Here is a 21567-nt window from a genome sequence, read left to right on the forward strand (position 1 = left end):
TATCTGGTTCAGCACTGTTCATGCCCAGAGGGGAGGGGAGGGGGGGTTGCTTTGGTCTACCGAGCCTCCATCTCTCTCACAGGACTTCCGGTCCCTTCGAGACCAGGGCTGGAGTGTCTCTACTTGGTGTTGGGCGACCGAGACAGATTGGGGATTCTATTGGTGTACCGTGCACCCTTCTGCCCAGCAGTCTCCCTGCCTGAGCTGACGGAGACCGTCTCGGACCTGGTGTTGAGGACCCCCAGGATGTTGGTCCTGGGGGACTTCAATCTCCATGCCGAGTCTGGTCTGACCGGGGCGGCTCAGGACTTCATGGCCTCCATGAGGGCCATGGGGCTGTCTCAACATGTCTCCGGCCCGACCCATGAACGTGGACACACTCTGGACCTGGTTTTCTCGACGGGGCAGGAAGAGGGTGGTCTGAGGGTGAGGAATTTATGCTTGACTCCCCTGTCATGGTCAGATCACCTCCTGGTGAAGTTTGTGCTTGAGAGCGACCTCTCCCTCTGCAAGGGTGCGGACTCCCTGGGGGAGTTTCCGGCTTACAAGACTGGTGCTCCTGTCGAGGCTCTGGTCGAATTGTGGAACGGGGAGATGACCAGGCTGTGGACACGATCGCTCCTAAGCGTCCTCTCCCACCGGGCAGAGCCCGCTCTTCCCCTTGGTATACACCTGAATTGCGGGCGATGAAGCAGGTTGGGAGACAGCTAGAGCGTAGGTGGAAGAGATCACGGGATGAATCTGACCGAACACACTTGAGAGCCCACTATCGGGCCTATGCTGTGGCGGTGAGGGCGGCAAAAAAGAGGTTTTTTCCCACTTCCATTGCCTCCTCACAATGCCGTCCGGCGGAGCTTTTTCGAGTGGTGCAAGGCCTGGTTCGTCCAGGTCCTAAGGAAGATCGGGTTCCACCCTCAAAGGCCCGCTGTGATGACTTTGCCATGCATTTCAGGGAGAAAATCGCTCAGATTCGTCAAGAGCTAGACACCACTAGTGAATCAGAGGTTTCTGGGGAGACGCCAATGCTGCCGTCTGGTCCAGAATTATTGGATGAATTTCAGTTATTGTGGCCCGATGATGTGGACAAGGTGCTTGGACAAGTACGTCCCACCACTTGCCTATTGGACCCTTGCCCGTCTTGGTTAATAAATAATTCCAAGCACGGGATTGGGATCTGGATCTTGGAAGTGGTTAACGCTTCTCTGAGGGAGGGTCGGGTGCCTGCCCCTTTAAAGGAGGCGGTAGTCCGACCGGTCCTGAAGAAAGCGTCACTGGATCCAGAGATGGCCACTAACTATAGACCTGTGGCCAACATCCCGTTTCTGGGCAAGGTGTTAGAGCGGGTGGTGGTGGGACAACTCCAAGCACTCTTGGATGAAACTGATTATCTAGACCCATTTCAGTCTAGCTTCAGACCCGGGTACGGTACTGAATCTGCCTTGGTCGCCCTGTACGATGACCTGTGCAGGGAGAAGGGCAGGGGGAGTGCGTCCCTGTTGGTCCTCCTGGACCTCTCAGCGGCTTTCGATACCATCGACCATGGTATCCTTCTGGATAGGCTAGCAGGATTGGGGGTCGGAGGCACTGCTTTGCAGTGGTTCCGCTCCTATCTCAATGGCCGATTCCAGAAGGTGGTGCTGGGGGACTATGTCTCTGCACCATGGCAGCTATGCCATGGAGTACCGCAGGGGTCCATTTTGTCCCCTTTGCTGTTTAACGTCTACATGAAACCGCTGGGAGAGGTCATCAGGAGGTGTGGGCTGCAGAATCATCAGTACGCTGATGATACCCAGCTCTACCTCTCGTTTTCCACCAATCCAGGTGAGGCAGTGGCTGTGCTGAACCGGTGCCTGGCCAAGGTAATGGGCTGGATGAGGGCCAATAAACTGAAGCTCAATCCAGACAAGACAGAGGTCCTGTTGGTTGGTGGATTGGGCTTTGGAGAGGGTGGATTTAACCTAGTCCTGAATGGGGTTGCACTCCCTCTTAGGGACAAGGTCCGCAGCTTGGGAGTGCTCCTCGACCCGGAGCTTTCATTGGAAGCTCAGGTGACAGCGGTGGCGAGGAGCGCTTTCCTTCAGCTTCGGCTGATTCATCAGCTGCGCCCCTACCTGGAGTACGACTGCCTAGCGACAGTGACACACGCGCTGGTGACTCCCCGTCTGGACTTCTGTAACGCGCTTTATGTGGGGCTACCCTTGAAGACGGTCCGGATACTTCAATTGGTTCAAAATAGAGCTGCCAGGCTGCTGACGGGGACGGGGCGTTATGTTCACATGACTCCAGTCCTCCGTCAGCTTCACTGGCTTCCCACTGAAGTCCGGGCCCAATTCAAGGTGTTGGTGATGACCTATAAAGCCCTAAACGGCTTGGGACCTGGTTACCTGAAGGAGCGCTTACATCCATATATGCCCGGCCGACCCCTGAGATCTGCGGGAGAGGCCCTTCTCCGGGAACCCTCCGTGAAAGAAATTAGGAGGGCAGGTACTCGGAGGAGGGCTTTCTCTGTGGTGGTGCCCAATCTATGGAATGTGCTCCCCAGAGAGGTCCGCCTGGCGCCGTCGTTATTTGTTTTTCGGCGCCAGGCGAAGACCTTTTTATTTAAGCGTCATTTTAATTGTTAACAGTATTTGCTTATTTATCTGGCCAGGGCGACTTCTTTTATATTGTTATTTATTTTATATTGTTATTTTTGTATTTTATTTTATGTTGTGAGCCGCCCCGAGGCTTTGGCGAATGGGGCGGCATAGAAATGTTTTAATAAATAAATCAATAAATTAAACTTGCAAGAGCTCTTAATACATTAGCTACAGTTCACGGCGTTGTTGTTCTGTAGCATCTTGGCTCTTAAATAATCAGTAATGAGCAAAACAATGTATGGCTGTTTCAGGTCAAGAGGAAACTTAGCATCAGTGCAGAAAGAAGCTTATCATAAATTATATCTCTTCCTTTCAGGCACGAAGCAGCTACCATACAGAGTGGCACCGTTATAGCATAGGCTTTCCCATACTATGAATACTACTACGAATTTGGAATTATCAAAATGTCAAGAGGGAAGCTGCTCCTGTAATTGGCTTCAGTGAGAGGATCAATTACTCTGCAGGAAAGGTTTGTTTATTGTGCACGGGGACAGGAGGGACAATTAGCAGTAACTAGGACTTGCAGTACGCGTCCCTGCCAATGCAGCACATACTGGCTTGCTCACGACGAAGGCAGTGAGCTGTGGAGCAGCCCAGCCTGTGCTCCTGGTGCTCAGATGATGTCTGACTGTGTCGAGCGTGAGTTGCCATTACCTGATAGCCTTCTGTTTTCTTCTGACACCACTTCAGCAATGCATTTCGCTTGGAACCGCCATACTCTCTTGCCAGAGCAGACAGGGGGTCTTTTCTTTCCTCTCTAGAAATAGAGAACAAGTTTCCCAGCTCATCCCACATTGTTCATCCCATCAGAATGTTCTGAGACCTCTTTTCAGCGGGCCTTGACACCAGCCCCCTCCCGCACATGCATCTTGCATCATGCTGGGCACCACCATCAGCATCCTGGCGTTCTCCTCAGATTCCCCACCTGCCTGCATGGACAAGGGACTCCCAGGCAAGTGTCAGCAGCATTCAAGCGATGCACCTTCACCTTCCCCCACAGAAGTAAAGAGAGCACTGGCAGCACTGCCTCTGACAGAGAAATTACATAGCCCAGGTGGACAGCCACAAGAAGTATGTGGTGTGTCCCTTTCTCCATTGGGAGGGAGTACTTTAAGGCTGACTTAAAAGAGCCTTCACAGGGATGAATGTGCAGTCACTAATTTTTCTCATGCCTCAGTCTCACAGTTAGAAGCAGTTTAAGCACAGACTAACCGGCCATTAAGCTATACTGTACTTTAGTTTGAGTTTAGAAAATAAACTGATGGTATCTCCCTGCAATGCGTGGCTGGTGACGAATGTCACCTTGAAAGAAAAGTAAGTTGGAATGTTAACTGAAGACAGTCTTCCACAGTGGCGACCAGAGGAAGCAGCAGCCCCATTTCCTTTTCCGCCACATGGAAAAGATGGCACAATCTCACACTGACACCTCACCTCAACTTCTGACAGCGGAGTGGAAAGCAGTGGAGGTGGGAATGTTCGTGAGGGAAAATGCAACAGAGCTGTTATTATCTCCCATAACCTCTAACTCCATTTTTAGATCTGAAATGAGCGCAGCAAATGGCAAGAACTTTCCATTGGACTGATTTTCTTCAGGGTTGTATTTCCAGCAGTTGAAGTGCTTTCTGTTCTAGAACTCATCATAACTAATTGGAAGATCACATACCTACAGAACTGCAAGAGATCTGCTTAGTTGATTCACTGGACAGACAACCATAACCCTGTTCCAAAAACTTCCACTCATTTAAATGCTACTTGCAGGAAAGATAGAAACATAGACACAGAGTGAGTCAGAAGAAGCCTCCCAGGCCATCTAGACTGACCCCCAGCTCCAGCCGGTTCTGCTCATGATATGCATACCATTTGCATGTCTAGCCTATTCTTAAACACCCTCAACGTTGGGCTTCAACTACCTCCCATGGAAGCCCATTCCATACCCTTGGGGTCCTAACTGTCAGGAAGTACTTCCTGGCATCCAAATGGAACCTTGGTTCCCTGAGCTTTGCTCCATTGGAACATGTCCTGCCCTCCTCCACAGGGGAAAAACGTCCATGTCCCACCTCCACATGACACCCTCTCACATACTTATATGTTGCTAACAGGCCCCCTTTGAGTCTCCTCTTCTCAAGGCTGAAAAGACCAAGGTCCCTCAGTCTCGCCTCATATGGCTTTCCCTGCAAATCAGCCACCATCCTTGTGGCCCTTTGCTGCCACTGATTCCAACCTTGCTATATCCTTCTTGTAATTTGGGGCCCAGAACTGAACACAATACTCCAGTTGAGGGCACACCAGAGTCGCATGGAGTGACAGTAATACCTTTCTTGATCTAGAAGCCACACTTCTGGCTATGCAACCAAGGGTAGCATTCGCCCTCTTGACCCCTGTGTCACACTGCTGACTCAAGTTTAGCCTGCAGTCCATTTTTACAAGTGCTGCTCTTCAGCCACTTAGCCCCTAACCTGTACTTATGACACCCATTCCTATGCCCCAAGTGCAAGACCTTACACTTATCCGCATTGAACGTGGATATATTTTTACTATGGCTTGGTTCTCACAAACAACCAAGGATGAGGTCAGCCTGTTTCTCAATCATACCATACCAATATGGCTGAATGTGCCTCCATACAGGAAGGAAAGGGCTCTGCATGTGGGCAGCTTGCACTCAAGAAAAAGGGTCCTAGCTGTCTCTGATGTGCCAACCATCTACACATGGTCTGGGCAACCCCCAGCTCTTCTGCCTACAGCTGCCATGGTCCCACACCACTGGCTATGCTGGATGGGACCGAAGGAAGATGCAGACCACAGGCTATTTAAAACTATCATGGAGCATTCAATCATGCAAGGCCCCACCTGCAGTTTCTAGCAGAGCCATCGGACACATTTAACTTCTATGCTTTTTGTAAGAATTATGCTGTCTGTAAAATGGAACCCTAGAGAGTTGTAATAAGCTATCTTCCAGACAGTTAAAAGGTTATAGAAACACTCGGGCACAAGTGAGTAGCACTAACTCAATATGGATTGGTTCTTCTTAGAATGACCCCGGGTGCGACCGAACGACCACCAGAGTCACCATGCGTTGCTCTCTCCTTTGGCCCTCTGGCCTCCTGCTGCCCAAGTGAACACCATGCAGAATCAGCTTGATCTCCTGTCCCTGCATGTCCATGAACTATGTTTCGCTTTGCTTTCTCCACATTTTGATTTTTGTCTCCTTCGTTTTTTTTCCTGAAAGTCTCTCACAGTCTTCAATTTGACAGCCAATGACAGCCACTCCAAACTGCTCAAGGAGCACAGTGGAGGGACTGCCACTGACTAGTCACATATTTTTTTTAAAAAAATTGTGCCCCAGATTTACACAATCTTGTTAAGTATTTTCACCATTATTTTTTTTAGAATCATAGAATCATAGGATAGCAGCGCTGGAGGGGGCCATGAAGGCCATCAGGGTCCACGAAGGAGGAATCTCAGCATACTGAAGGACTGTTGTTGTTAGTCGCAAAGTCGTGTCCAACCCATCACGACCCCATGGACAACATTCCTCCAGGCCTTCCTGTCCTCCGCCATCCCCCGGAGTCCACTTAAGCTCACGCCGACTGCTTCAGTGACTCCATCCAGCCACCTCATCCTCTGCCGTCCCCTTCTTCTTTTGCCATCTATTGTTCCCAGCACTAGGCTCTTCTCCAGGGAGTCCTTCCTTCTCATTAGGTGGCCAAAGTATTTGAGTTTCATCTTCAGTATCTGGCCTTCTAAAGAGCAGTCAGGGTTGATCTCCTCTAGGACTGACCGGTTTGATCACCTTGAAGTCCAAGGGACGTGCAGGAGTCTTTTCCAGCACCACAATCCAAAGGCCTCAATTCTTTGGCGCTCAGCCTTCCTTATGGTCCAACTTTCACAGCCACACATTGTAACCGGGAAACCATAGCCTTGACTATATCCACTTTAGTTGGCAGGGTGATGTCTCTGCTTTTTAGTACGCTGTCTAGATTTGCCATAGTTTTCCTCCCCAGGAGCAAGCGTCTTTCAATTTCTTGGCTGCAGTCCCCATCTGTGGTGATCTCGGAGCCCAGGAAAATAAAATGTGTCACTACCTCCATTTCTTCCCCATCTATTTGCCAGGAAGTGAGAGGACCGGATGCCATGATCTTAGTTTTCTTAATGGTGAGTTTCAAGCCAACTTCTGCGCTCTCCTCCTTCACCTGCATCAAGAGGCTCTTTAGTTCCTCTTCACTTTCTGCCATGAGAGTGGTATCATCTGCATATCTGAGGTTGTTGATATTTCTCTCAGCAATCTTAATTCCAACTGGTGATTCATCTAGGCCCACCTTTCTCATGATGTGCTCTGCATATAAGTTAAATAGGCAGGGCGACAGTATACAGCCTTGCCAAACTCCTTTCTCAATTTTGAACCAATCAGTGGTTCTGTGTCCACTTCTCACTGTTGCTTCTTGACCCGCATATAGGTTTCTCAAGAGACAAATAAGATGGTCTGGTACTAACATTTCTTTAAGAACTTGCCACAATTTGTTGAGATCCACACAATCAAAGGCTTTAGCATAGTCAATGAAGCAGAAGTAGATGTTTTTCTGGAACTCCCTAACTTTCTCCATGATCCAGCGTATGTTGGCAATTTGATCTCTAGTGCCCCTGCCTCTTCGAAATCCTGCCTGTACTTCTGGTAGTTCTCAGTCCACATACTGCTGGAGCCTAGCTTGTAGGATTTTGAGCATAACTTTGCTAGCATGTGAAATGAGTGCAATGGTGTGGTAGTGTGAGCATTCTTTGGCATTGCCCTTCTTTGGGATCAGAATGTAAACTGACCTTTTCCAATCCTGTGGCTACTGTTGAGTTTTCCAAATTTGCTGCCATATTGAGTATAGCACTTTAACTGCATCATCTTTTAAGATTTTGAATAGCTCAGCTAGAATACTGTCACCTCCACTAGCTTTGTTGTTGCTCAGACTTCCTAAGGCCCATTTGACTTCACATTCCAGGATGTCCGGCTCAAGGTCAGTGACCACCCCATTGTGGTTATCAGGGACGTTAAGCTCTTTCTTGTATAGTTCTTCTGTGTAATCTTGCCACCTCTTCTTAATCTCTTCTGCCTCTGTTAGGTCCCTGCCATTTTGGTCCTTTATCATGCCCATCTTTGCAGGAACTGTTCATATCTCCAATTTTCCTGAATAGATCTCTGGTCCTCCCTATTCTATTGTTTTCTTCTATTTCTTTGCACTGTTCATTGAAGAAGGCATTCTTATCTCTTCTAGCTATTCTCTGGAATTCTGCATTCAATTGGGTGTGTCTTTCTCCTTCTTCCTTGCCTTTTGCTTCCCTTCTTTCCTCAGCTATTTGTAAAGCTTCCTCAGACAGACATTTTGCTTTCTTGCATTTCTTTTTCTTTGGGATGGTTTTAGTTGCTACCTCTCGTACGATGTTGCGAACCTCCGTCCATAGTTCTCAGCCACTCTGTCTATCAGATCTAATTCCTTAAATCTATTTGTCACCTCTACTGTATGTTCATCAGGGATATGATTTAGGTCATACCTGAGTGGCCTAGTACTTTTTCCTACTTTCAATTTAAGCTTAAATTTTGCAACCAGAAGCTCATGATCTGAGCCACAGTCAGCTCCTGGTCTTGTTTTTACTGACTGTATAGAGCTTCTCCATCTTTGGCTGTAGAGCACATAGTCAATCTGATTTCTGTGTTGACCGTCTGGTGATGTCCATGTGTAAAGTCATGTCTCTTGGGTTGTTGGAAAAGAGTGTTTGCTATGACCATCGTATTCTCTTGACAAAATTCTACCAGCCTGTGCCCTGCTTTATTTTGTACTCCAAGGACAAGCTTGCCTGTTATTCCGGTTATCTTTTGGCTTCCTACTTTAGCACTGCAATCCCCCATGATGATAAGGACATCATTTTTTGGTGTTATAAAGAGCATGGCAAGGCCCAAATAGCGCTGTTTCCTACCTTTGCTTTCCCTTGCCTTGCTGTCAAGGGAGAGCAAAGGTATGAGTATTTATTTTTCTCATGGGAAGAGGTGGTGGTATTTTACCCTTTTTGTGGCAAAATCCCCCTATTTCTTTTTAGCCTCAATAGTGCTCAGGATGATGGCACATTTTGCATTTCTGCCTAAGGCTTCAAACTTACAAATCAGAAATGCACACACGTAGGGTTCATTTTCTTTTTTTTTTTAAAAAGATGGCTAGGCAATGAGATAGCCTCTCCAGTATATCATTTGAACACTTTATATATTATTACTTATAAATAATAAAAAGGAGCTTTGAGGGGGCTTCCCCTAGAAGAGGTATGGGAAAGATCACCAAGAGCAGCAAGAGTTTTGCTTGGTGTACTTGAATGTGGGTAAAATCCACTGTACTCACCACTTGACTTTATCCACAGTGGGCCTGGTCACCCAGGTTCAGATGACACAGCAATGTACCATGAGTAAAACAAACCCTATAAACTGCCCATGGGTTCTCAAGGTGTCTTGTCTCTAAGTTGGGCTGGGTTCTGATGACAAGACAGCCAACCCATGATGGATTATTTTGTTATGGGAAACAGGTCAATGTTGCCTAGACATTTAGTCTTAGGATAATTTTTACACTGCAGTAATTTTTAAGGGATATATCTGATTTTCTAATTCTGTATTTCTTTCCATATAAGAATGTTAACACTTTTTCATACTCCCACGTAAGTATACACTTTGGAAAATTTGTTGTTTGCTGTGTTTCAAGCATTTCATAACCATATTAAATTAGATTTGTGTGTCCAGATTACAGAGCAGAAGGCACAAAAATACAGTTTAGAAAATGCTGGTGGGCAGTACTGCTCTTCAGGATTCCAGCCTTTCCCTTCCATCTTCCCTCCACTTCCCGCCATCCCATGCCAGTGGTCATTTGGCATGCTCACTCTTCATTTCTGCCGGCTCCCTAATTCTGGGTTTTTGAAGATGTGTGGCCATGCTTGCGCCCAATTCCAGCTACTCTGCAGTATTTAATTTTTCTATGGGCAGCCCTCTGTCTTTCTTGTTCATTCTGGTCAATATTTAAAAATACTTCTACCCCTTTTTGTACATTTGTGCCTGACTCCTCCTATTCTGGCCAATCCACTCCTATCAGGCTTTTAATGACTTGTTCTATGTGTGCCACTGGTTTTGTTTTTGTTTCACCCTGCAAGGTTTTTTTAGGGCTTTTCAGAGCTTCTGCTAACTCTGGGGTTACATCAGGCCTGATAGCATTTTCTTTCTTATACATGAGTGATGCAGTTTTGATGACATAAGCATGAGTACATGAAGACTCGAAATGGTATTACTCTATTTTTACTATCATATATACTGTGTGCTAAGTACATAAAAGAACTTCAAATCTTTCTGAAAGGGAAACACTAAACATTCATAATGCTGTAAGAGAACAGTACAGCTTGTTTCTAAATTCCAGTAAGGAACACCGTTTATGTCAAGTTCTTTGTTTTGAAAACAGTCTTTTTAGGAAACAAATAATATGAACTGTGCAGGTACAATGAGAAGTGGTTTACAACAAATATTAATCTTATAAATGAGTCTGTTAGGTCAACTGCATTCCAAGCCCAAGAACTGATTAACAGTTTCATGTAGGCAGTACAGAACTTTATTATTCTGTTTAGATTTGCATATTTTACCTCTATTCCTTGGAATATTCTTAATGTTTAAAGCCACACAATCTTTTTATTTATATTTATACTGATTCCTAAATAACTTTTAAAGAAGATTTAATGGTTCCTTAAATAAAAGCTACCAGTAACTTAGGGTGCAATCCTACAGGCTACTACAGAGTCTAAGTAGCCACAGGAAAGTTTGGCGCCCCAGCGCCAACCTTGGAAACATGGTCCAAGGTTGAAACGGGAACCCTGAGTCTTGAATGCCCTCTCTTAACCCTCACAGCCAATGCAGAAAGAGGCTGAGGCTCTGAGGATGGAAGCCTGACCTCAAAGCTGGCACTGGGTGGGCGTTCTGAGAGACGGGGACAAGTGCTACTGGAATACAATGTGCCTGCCTGCAGTGATGCCTCAGTGTGCACTCCTTGCAAACCATGGCAAAAGATTTGCATGGCTGAAACTGGCCATCTAAGTCATTTGCAAGGCTGCAGAAGCATGGAAGAAACCTTCAGCTCCATGTTCCTGCCAGTCCTGACAGGATGCCTTCAAGTCATACTGGAGTTATGGGCAGCCACACCAGATCACAGTGTCATGCTGACGATACTACGATAAAACATCAAATGCATAAAAGTAACCGTGGAACTGCAGACAGCTACAAGTTATTTATTACACTTCTATACTGTCCAACAGGTAAAGCTAGTAACACTGTTTATGTTCCCAAAAACCCAGAAGGAATGTCAAAAGAAAACACAGGGGGCAGCATGCACAGAGAAAATGGTGGAATATTTACAAGTAACAGAGCAAAGTGGGACTATGCAAATCATATTTTGACTCAAGTTTTCTTCCACAACTTTTGTTCAATATGGGACAAAAAAAACCCAAACAAAAACAAGATGGGACTTGCAGATGAGGACAGGGAAGGGAACAATTACAGAAAACTCAGATGCTAACTTTCAGGTCTGTGTGGCCAAAAGAATACCACCATGGAGTGGCAAAAGTGCTTCAGGATATTATTCAAAGATGATGCCTGTCACTGCTGAGAATTTTTGGGAAATGGCTCAGGTGCCAGAAGGCTGAAAGTGAGCAAATACTGTCCCCATCTTCTAGAAGGAGAAAGAGATGGAAACTGCAGGTCACTTAGCTTGATGTCACTGTCATGGTAGTAGTATGAACTGATTTTGGCAAAAATCTACTAGAGTTTCCCACAGTGTCCTCATCAACAGGATGGTAAAATGTGACCTGGATAATGTGACTCTTCAGGTTTCACATATGGCTGAGTATCTGTATCCAGTGAATACGCTTAAGTGGCTCTGCATCAACATGTGGCATTCTTGCAGAATGCCACAGGATTTAATTCTATAAGCAGTGTGGACACAGGTGCTGGCGGAATGCTTATCAAGTCAACAGATGACACAAAGGTGGGAGGGGCAAAAGACGTCAGGACCACAACTGACAGGCTGGAAGGCTGTCCCAAAACCGAAGCCCTGTATCTAGATACAAAAGAAATCAAACACCCAAGTATATGCAGTGGGAGACCAGGCTTGGCAGCAGAAGATGCAAAAGAGATCTTGGTGTCTTAGTGGACTGCAAGCTGAATAGGAACCTCAAGTGGGATGCAGCTGTTTGAAAAGCAAATGCAGTCCTGTGATGATCAGAGGAAACAGAGTACACTTCACTCTACTTTGTGTTGGACAGTGTGTTTAGATCAAGGCACCAAATTTTAAGAGGGACATTGACAAACTGCAGCATGACCAGAGAAAGGCAATAAAGATGGTGAGACACTTGGAAAAGCTGCTTACCTGTAACCAATGTTGCTTGTGTAGTCATCTGTGCATTCACCCATATGGGCTCTGCACCTGCACAGACAGGGGCTCTTTTTGGATAGAGAGAGACAGAATCCCTAGCTAGGCATCAAGTCCCTTCAGTCCTATTCAGATGAGGCGCTGAATGTCCAGGCAGGGGTATAACTTAACCCCTCTTGAGGTAGTGGCCAATCCAACAGGGAGCACACAGAATTCCTAACTTTCCATCCCAACACAGAAATGAAGAAAGTGTCCACAGTCCAGGTGGATTGGGATATGAAAATATGCATATTTTAAGTCTATCAAGGTGAACCAGTCCCCTTTTCTTATTAAGGGTAGCTTGCAGAGAAATCATGTGGAACTTCTTATGTTGAATGTAGACATTCATGTCTCTAAGGTCTAAGATGGGATGGAGGTCACTGTCTTTTTTAGGGATGGTAAAATACTAGGAGTAGAATCTCCTTCAATCAGAGGGTGGGACAGATCAAATTGCTCCCTTTGCTCAAAGTGTACATGGGGAGGTAGTCTACACTGCTCCCAGTGGTGGAAGGGATTTGAATTCAACACAGAGTACCCATTTGTCTGATGTTATATCTTCCCATTGGAGAATGTATTTCGCTAAGTGGCCTTTGAACCATAATGTTCCTGATGGTGAAGGGCTGGTTCAGGATGGTTGTCAGCAACACTGTCTCTCAGTATCCAGCTGCTTTTTGGAGGACTGCTGGATACAAGGAGGAGCATCCCGATGCTGCCGGGCTGGGACCTGGTTGGAGGATGCTTGTGGTGGTGGAACTGTTGGGCAAATGAGACCACCAGTTTGGAGTGTGGTGGCACTGGAAAGGAAGTGGAAGTGGGCCACAGAGCTCCTTGCAGGAACAAAGGAGGGTTCCAGTATTGGTACTGCATGTCTATTGCCCTCAGTTCCCAGAAATACTCTTCATATGGAACCGTTGGTAGCATGCAGTGGCTCTCTCTCCCGGATTGGCATGGGGCTTGCACCAGATTGACATTTCAAGTCCTTGGAGATAACTGATGAGACTGGTTTGAAGGTCAGTCCAGAACGTGGTTCTCGCACTGGTTGGGGACAGCATTGTGGTCCTGCATCAGATGGGGAAAGTGTCCCTTATTCACCCTCCAAGAAGGACTGAGTGGCATGCTCCAGTTGGAGTATCAATCCAGAGCATGGTGCCATTGGTGGAGCTGGGGGGACTGGTGAGGCAGCAAGTGCTGGTTCCACTGTAAGCACCCCAGAGCAGACTCATGATTGGTCCACTGCGGGGAGTAGTGATGAGCCTTCTTAGGCTTTTTGGTAGACTTTTTCCCCACCATTTTTATCCTCCTTCAGTCACCATTTTGGGACCATGTCTGGGCCTCTTCTGAGGCCATTTTTCAGTGGCTTTTGGTGCGGGTATCACTTGCTCAGCTGGTGGAGCCCAGCAGCTGCTGAAGGTGGGCAAATACCTGGAGCTGCCCACAAAGCAGAAGGTCCTGGTGTGATTGTCTCTATCACCTGTCCACATTTTGTAATGCAGATGCCCAGCTTGACTCTTTCTTGCCTGCTTGGTCATAGCTTGGCAATGCAAGCAAGAGTATCCTGTGGTCTTCTCCAAGGCAGAAGAGACAGAGTGAATGTCTGTCAGTTGAGGGCATCTTCATGCCACAGCACATGCACTTTTCAAATGCAACCGTGAATGTCATCGGTGAGTACAATAAAGATGTGGGGGAAGGGAGGTTAGAGTGACAGTTGAGAGTAGCTAACAGTAAGAGTAAGCTGTGAGGTAAAATGGATAGGTGGTTGTATTTTTTTTAAAAAAATTGTAAGATGTGATAGCAGAGGTTAGAAATTGTGAAAACTGAGAAAAAGATACGGTCTGTGAGGTAAAGCTGATATAAAAGGAGGTTCTAGATCATTTGGAGAGCTGGGGTAAGAATGAATCCAAGGCACCTAAGGCAGCAGTCGAAAATGAACTGGAAAAAACGGTGGGAGTAGCATCTTTATATAGTATCATGGAAGGGGGAAGGTCTCCTGCCAAAATGCCTAAATAAGGAATCTCTATCTATCCAACAACAGGCCCTATGCAGGCGCTGCACCCATATGTGTGATGCACGGAGATCACAAAGAAGAACCCAAGTTCTATGAAGAATGGTTGACAGAGGTGGGTAAGAACAGTCTGGAGAAAAGAAGGTGAGAGAGGATCTTAACATTCATTTTCTTTCTATGAGTGTGAGACTGCTCTTTTGACCAAGCTGAAACACCACCTCCAACTTGTCTGATTGGGCTGAATGATCTCAGCTATATTTCTGATCAGACTTCTAATTGGACTCACAGAGTTTGGAAATGTTGCTAGAGTTGGCCTACTTTGGCTACATAAGATCTTCCTGGAGTTGTCACGTGTCTGTTTATGGAGAAGGATAGGCTGAGGGCTTCCCATCTGCCTCTGCCAAGATGCATTTATAATTGTAAATTTGGGGTCTTGGACTGGACTCTATCCTATTGGGAAATCAATGCTTAGTTTACATACAGGATAGGCTCAGGTATTGCTTGGTTACTGTGGCCTGGATCCGGTTCCAAAGCTTCTCTTTGATCTTATACAAGGTGTGACACAAAAATAACCAGATTAGTAATAAAAAAAATTATTGATGAATTACAGCACTCTGAACATTGTTGCCTTCTATATACTCCTCTTCCCAATCTCTACACCGTTCCGTACGTGTTTTCCCTTGATGGAAACAGTGCTGGAAGTCTCCTTGTGTGAGGCTTTGCAACAGGCTTGCCGTTTTTGCCTTCACTTCATCAGCTGACACAAAACATGTTCCCTTCGGGTCACTTTTGATTTTCAGGAACAAGTGAAAATCACAGGGAGCTAAATTGGGTGAATAAGGAGGATGGTCGAGGACAGGAATTTTTTTTAATCATTTCGTAAGTTTCTGTGGCCGTTTTGTTCAATTTCGCGAGAAACTTGATGTTGATTCGCTGTTTAATTTTCCCCTCCAACATTATCGCAGCAACACATGTAGTGAGTGCAGTTCGAATAATGACAGTGCTATTCACAGGATATACCTAGCTGGTCAGTGGTTTGAGAGGGTGTGTAGGAGGAGATATAGTTCTATGATGTACATCTAGAGGATTTTCCAGGAAAGTCCTAAGCGCAATCCGGTTATTTCTGTGTCTCACCTTGTATATTGGTTTACCCCCTTTCCCCTTCCCTTATATAAACTTCATCACTTCATCTGTACTGAGTGTGTGCATACATGCCTTCTTCCAGGTAAACCTCATTATTAAATCCAACAATTCAGCCTAGCTGCTTCTGTGTAATGTTTTGGACTTGGGGGCTTGAAACATGGGTACCAGTTTGGACCTTTATTTCTGCATCCAAGTGCACCCTGAAGAGTCTGAGAGTCTCCTGGCTCAGGGGAATGAGAACCTACTGTGTTATTGCTCCCTAAACTGCAGGGAGTTTGGACAATTCCCTTTCTCCCTTCAGTGGAGACAATGATAGCTGCCTTAAAGTATCTCAAGAGTTTTTATACAGAAAATGGAAAAGGTTTATTCTGTTGCTTCAGAGGGAGAAGCAGAACCAGTGAATGGAAATTATAGAAACATAGAAACAGAGCGAGCCAGAAGGGGTCTCCTGGGCCGTCTAGTCTGATCCCTGGCTCCAGCCGGCTCCGCTCATGACATGCCCACCATGTGCATGTCCAGCCTATTTTTGAACACCCGCACTGATGGGGCCTCAACCACCTCCCATGGAAGCCCATTCCATACCCTCGGGGTCCCACAGACATGACAGGATTAAGTCAAATTAATACTGATTTTTCTTTGGTCATAACTTGTATTTATCCCAGTTACCAAAACAGTTTAGTGAAATTAAAATGTGATTTTCTGTCTCTCCCCTGTTCTGAACACATCTTTTCTTCATAGTTTTGTTTTAATTCAGATTTTTTTTCTTTTTTACAGCAATATCTATTTTCCCATTCCACCTTGACCACAACTAAAAGTGTCCATTGAGAATTTAAACTAGTTTAAATGAGTAATTTATAAGTGCTACACTCAATATGCCAGCAAATTTGGAAAACTCAACAGTGGCCACAGGATTGGAAAAGGTCAGTTTACATTCCAGTCTCAAAGAAGGGCAATGCCAAAGAATGTTCAAACTACTACACCATTGCACTCATTTCACATGCTAGTAAAGTTAAGCTCAAAATCCTGCAAGTTAGGCTCCAGCAGTATGTGGACTGAGAACTACCTGAAGTACAGGCAGGATTTCGAAGAGGGAGAGGAACTAGAGATCAAATTGCCAACATATGCTGGATCATGAAGAAAGCTAGGGAGTTCCAGAGAAACATCTATTTCTGCTTCATTGACTATGCTAAAGCCTTTGATTGTGTGGATCACAACAAATTGTGGCAAGTTCTTAAAGAGATGGGAGTACCAGATCATCTTATTGGTCTCTTGAGAAACCTGTATGTGGGTCAAGAAGCAACAGTGAGAACTGGACACGGAACCACTGATTGGTTCAAAATTGGGAAAGGAGTACAGCAAGGCTGTATACTGTCTCCCTGCCTATTTAACTTATATGCAGAGCACATCATGAAAAAGGCAGGGCTAGATGAATCATCAGTTGGAATTAAGATTGCTGGGAGAAATATCAACTATCTCAGATATGCAGATGTTACCACTCTAATAGAAAAAAGTGAAGAGGAACTAAAGAGCCTCTTGATGCGGGTGAAGGAGGAGAGTGCAAAAGTTGGCTTGAAACTCAACATGAAGAAAACTAAGATCATGGCATCCGGTCCTCTCACTTCCTGGCAAATAGATGGGGAAGAAATGGAGGTAGTGACACATTTTATTTTCCTGGGCTCCAAGATCAGCACAGTGACTGCAGCCAAGAAATTAAAAGACACTTGCTCCTTGCGATGAAAGATATGGCAAATCTAGACAGCATACTAAAAGCAGAGACATCACCCTGCCAACAAAAGTGTGTATAGTCAAGGCTGTGGTTCTCCCAGTTGCAATGTATGGCTGTGATAGTTGGACCATAAGGAAGGCTGAGCACCGAAGAATTGAGGCCTTTGAATTGTGGTGCTGGAGGAGACTCCTGCAAGTCCCTTGGACTGCAAGGAGATCAAACCGGTCAGTCCTAGAGGAGATCAACCCTGACTGCTCTTTAGAAGGCCAAATACTGAAGATGAAACTCAAATAATTTGGCCACCTAATGAGAAGGAAGGACTCCCTGGAGAAGAGCCTAGTGCTGGGAACAATAGATGGCAAAAGAAGAAGGGGACGGCAGAGGATGAGGTGGCTGGATGGAGTCACTGAAGCAGTCAGTGTGAGCTTAAGTGGACTCCGGGGGATGGTGGAGGACAGGGAGGCCTGGAGGAATGTTGTCCATGGGGTCAAGATGGGTTGGACACGACTTTGCGACTAACAACAACAACAACAACAAAATGAGTAATTTAAACTAGGTTGCTGTTGAGAATGGGAAAGGTTACACAATGAAATACCTGGAGTTCACCAGGTTGGGCAAGTGGAGCTGATTCTGTTGCCCTTTTACATGTATACTTCCCAAATAAGTACAGAGATATGGAGCCAAGTGTACAGGCAGTTCCACCAACATCCCATGCCCTAGCATACAGACAGCCATGCACACTGGAACCAGCTGAGATCACTTGAGGTCTCCAGGAGCAGCCCAGCATCCAAGAAAGTCAAACAGAGGGAGTCAGCTGTGCCAACCATTGAAGCCCATACCTGAAGTCCAAATAGGCCCTCCACTATTCCAGTACAAGAGAGTGGACAAATAGCAGATGGTCAGTAGAGCAGTAAGCAAGCCAGGTATTGATCAACAAAGTAAGCTGCTTACCTGCAACTGATGCTCTTCGAGTTCTCAACTGTGCATTCACACATATGGGATCTGTGCCTGCACAGTGCTGGCATTTGGGAAGATTTCCCTAGCTAGGCTCAGTATGAGACCCCATCAGGGAGGGTGTTCAAAGGATAGGCTGGACAAGCACATGGTGGGCATGTCGTGAGCGGAGCCAGCTGGAGCCGGGGGTCAGACTAGATGGCCCAGGAGACCCCTTCTGGCTCGCTCTGTTTCTATGTTTTGGTACCCCTTTCCCCCCAGTATAACTGGGCAAGATTCCTGCTATTCCCCAATTGTGGCCTTGGAACTGGGCATTAGGCCAGAGAATGGCCTGGTCTGTTTGAAACAGCATGGAATTGTGAGGATAGGAAAAGGATCTATGCTGGGTCCTAGGTAAGTCACTGACACCAACATGGGGCCGGTGGATGAGTTGTATGAATGCAGAGATGGCCACTTGGAGAATGTCAGTTGCAGGTAAACAGCCTCACTCTCTTCTTCGTGGTCTCTGCACATCATACATGTGGGCGACTAGGGAGTTCACCAAGTGTGGTGTTGGGAGATGCTGCCACTGGAGAACAGCAGAAAATACTGTGCAGCCAAAGGAGAAGTCCTGCCGTGCACGAATGTCATGCCAGTGATGGTTAACAAACATTGATGATGTTGACCAGGTTGTCCCTTTGCAGAAGTCTTGAAGGGGTGCTGTGCAGTGGCATGGATGTTGCCCTTGGTCCTGCTGAGGTTATTCTGGGAGCTGTAGTTCTGAGAGCTGGTATGCTAGTTTAACAGTCTCTTTGATCTGATAAGCGAGTTGTTGGGGGCCAATCAGGTCACCTTTGGACTGTTCAGTATAGGCTATGAAGAGTCTCTTGGAATGGTGTACTGATTCACTGCATGATCTGTAGAAGGCTCGGGCACACTGAATGTCAAGGGTGGGTAGTGCCATCTCAGTGGGAATAGATGGGGATGGAAAGAAAACTGGTAGAACTGTCATGAGTTAGATGGAATTGCAAAGAGACTTTTGGCAGAAATGTCTGATCTAGTCAGAGGAGGAACAAAGGGTCTATTGGTAAAGTGCACGATTGCTCTCCAGGCTGAAGTGACTGCCACTAGGAAGGTGACCTTCCAAGAAAGGAGTCATAGATCTACAACAGCAAGAGGTTCAAACAGCGGTTTTCTTAAAACCTGCAATACAACAGATAGGCTCCAGCTCAGCATGATGGGTTGGATGGTGGTTCGAGTTGCATAAACCCTTTAAGAACTGCCGGGAGAGAGGATGAGAAAACATGGAAGAACCATTGACAGAATCATGTATTGATGAGATCATAGAATCACAGACTAGTAGAGTTGGAAGGGGCCATGAAGACCACCAGGTCCAACCCCCTGCTGTTGCAGGACACCACATTACACCACCCAACTCAGATGACTGTCCAGTTTCACCTTGAATGTCTCCAGTGTGGGAGAGCAGACCACCTCTCTAGGCAGATGGATCTACTGTTGTATTGCTCTGACAATGAGGAAATTTTTCCTGATATCCAGCCTGAATCTGGGTTGTTGCAACCTGAATTTAATATTCCGTGTCCTACAACTCTGGCATCTCTGGCCTGAACCCAGCCTCTCCAAGCAATGGGATGTTGGATGTGACTGGGCTGGGGTTTGCCAAGGCTCCCTCATGGCCTGTATGAGTGTTGGTAGGAAGGATATAGCCACCAGCACAGAGCCCTCTGGACAAAGGTGTAGTCTGGATCTAGTGTTGGTTCAGTCTGCTGATGAGTTTGCAGAGATGTTTCCAACTGGAGGACCTGTTAAGAGAACCTTCCCAGGTCATAAAATCATAGAATAGTGGAATTGGAAGGCCATCGGGTCCAACTCCTGCTGTTGCAGGTTACCAATTTATACCATCTGAGTATACCATCAGATTACTGTCCACTTTCTTCAGAGGGATCCCAAGCCTTGCACCAAAAAGCAGGTTGCTTACCTGTAACTGATGTTCTTGGAGTGGCCATCTGTGCAGTCACACATATGGGTGCTGCGCCTGCGCAGTGCCTTTGGCCGAAAGATTACAAGCTAACAATTTTTGGCGGGAAAGCTCCGCTTCCCCTCCCCCATGGCCTATAAAGAGCAGAGCATCCGCCATTTTGTTCAGTTTTTGACGACCAAACGTATGCCCCCGTGTGGAAAAAATATTCCTACTGTAAACGATACTGGTACCAAGAAAAAAGGAAATGTTCAGTACCGACGAAAAATATCCACTCACCAACACCGAGCAGGGCTAGCGGGTGGGTTGTGTGACTGCACAGATGGCCACTCGAAAAACATCAGTTACAGGTAAGCAACCTGCTTTTCTTCGTCGTGGCCTCTGTGCATCACACATATGGGTAGATTAACAAGCTTACCATAATGGAGGAGGGGAGGTGTCCTCAACGAAGAACAGATGAAAGAACGGCTCTGCCGAAGGGGCAATCTTGTCGAGCCCGAATGTCTAAACGATAATGTTTGACGAAAGTGCAAGGGTTCGCCCAAGTAGCAGCCCGACATACATCATTAGCTTGTAATCTTCCGGCCAAAGGCACTGCACAGGCGCAGCACCCATATGTGTGATGCACAGAGGCCACGACGAAGAAATGATGTTCTCCAGCAAAGTCAAAACTGGCTGTCATAGCTTGGTGGCATGTCAAACTCAGAGGTGTAGTCAGCCGGTTTGGATGAAGAGCAGCTGAATGGCAAGGAAGGTGTTGGGTTGGTGACAGTTTGGTGGAGACTGGTGGGTGGGTTGGTGCAATTGGTGTCCACGATTCCTGCAAACAGGAAGCAGTTGGTGGCCACAGGTAATGATATGGTCCTGATGGTCCCTGTTCCTAGGGGTACTCTGTATAGTTGTATTCTGGGAATGGAGGTGGTGGTAGTCCCCAGTACATTTTTTGATCTCAAGTCAGTGTTAGGGTTAGGGTGTTCTGTTGGACAATGGGAGGAGGCTGGTGATGGTGCTGGCAAGATGTGTAAGCAGCTTTGCAAAGTCAGTAGCTTTCTTCCATCCCCACCAATTGGGCGGGAGAGTCAATCCAGTTGGAGAATGGGGTGGTGTGTCCTGTATCTCTGCTTCGGGGAAGGATGGTGCTGTGGTTGGTTAAAGGCACCCATCTGAATCCACTGGTGGAGCCAGTGAAGGAACAAATAAGGTACAGGAGGCATAAGTTGGTTGCAGGGCCGGTGTAGGAACAGTAGGCAGGGCTTCTGGTGGGCAGGGTGAATGGGCACACTCCGTTGTGGTCAGAGTTCCGCAGCTTTCCTCTGCCTTTTGATGTAGCCTTTTTCGGCTTCTCCACCATTTTATGAGGCCTTTTCTCCCTCTCTTTGAGCCTCTTACCATCTGGTGCATGTTTTGAATTTTCAGTTGGTGGACTCTGGCAGCTGCTGACAGAGCATGAGGCCTGGCCTCTGTGTGGGAAGTGGAAGGGTGTTCTTGGGCATCTCCAGTAACCGTTTCCATCAGCATGAGAGACAGGGTCCACATTTCTGTTTTCAAATAGCCTACTTGGCTCTTCCTGGCTTGCCAAGTGAAAGCCTGGCAATATGGGCAGGAACTGACATGGTGCTCTTCAAGGCAAAATGGATGCAAAGAGTGTATCAGAGGATGGTTTT

General features: G+C 46.5%; 1 protein-coding gene across 4 annotated transcripts in view; it reads right to left on the bottom strand.

The window, feature by feature from the left end:
* SPECC1L (sperm antigen with calponin homology and coiled-coil domains 1 like) overlaps positions 1 to 21567 on the bottom strand; it is a 97115-nt gene that overhangs the window by 9461 nt on the left and 66087 nt on the right. For 2 of the 4 annotated variants that reach the window (XM_044444390.1, XM_044444391.1), the window contains one exon: positions 3294 to 3396. The exons of 1 other annotated variant lie outside the window; for it this stretch is intronic. In XM_044444390.1, coding sequence (XP_044300325.1) covers positions 3294 to 3396 — 103 coding nt within the window. Of the gene's footprint in view, positions 1 to 3293; positions 3397 to 20574; positions 20724 to 21567 lie in introns of those variants that run through there. One more of the 4 variants, XM_044444393.1, reaches the window with a different exon arrangement.

The sequence above is a fragment of the Varanus komodoensis genome, unplaced genomic scaffold (assembly GCF_004798865.1).
Source record: "Varanus komodoensis strain SLA01 unplaced genomic scaffold, ASM479886v1 scaffold44_3, whole genome shotgun sequence".
NCBI lineage: Eukaryota > Metazoa > Chordata > Lepidosauria > Squamata > Varanidae > Varanus > Varanus komodoensis.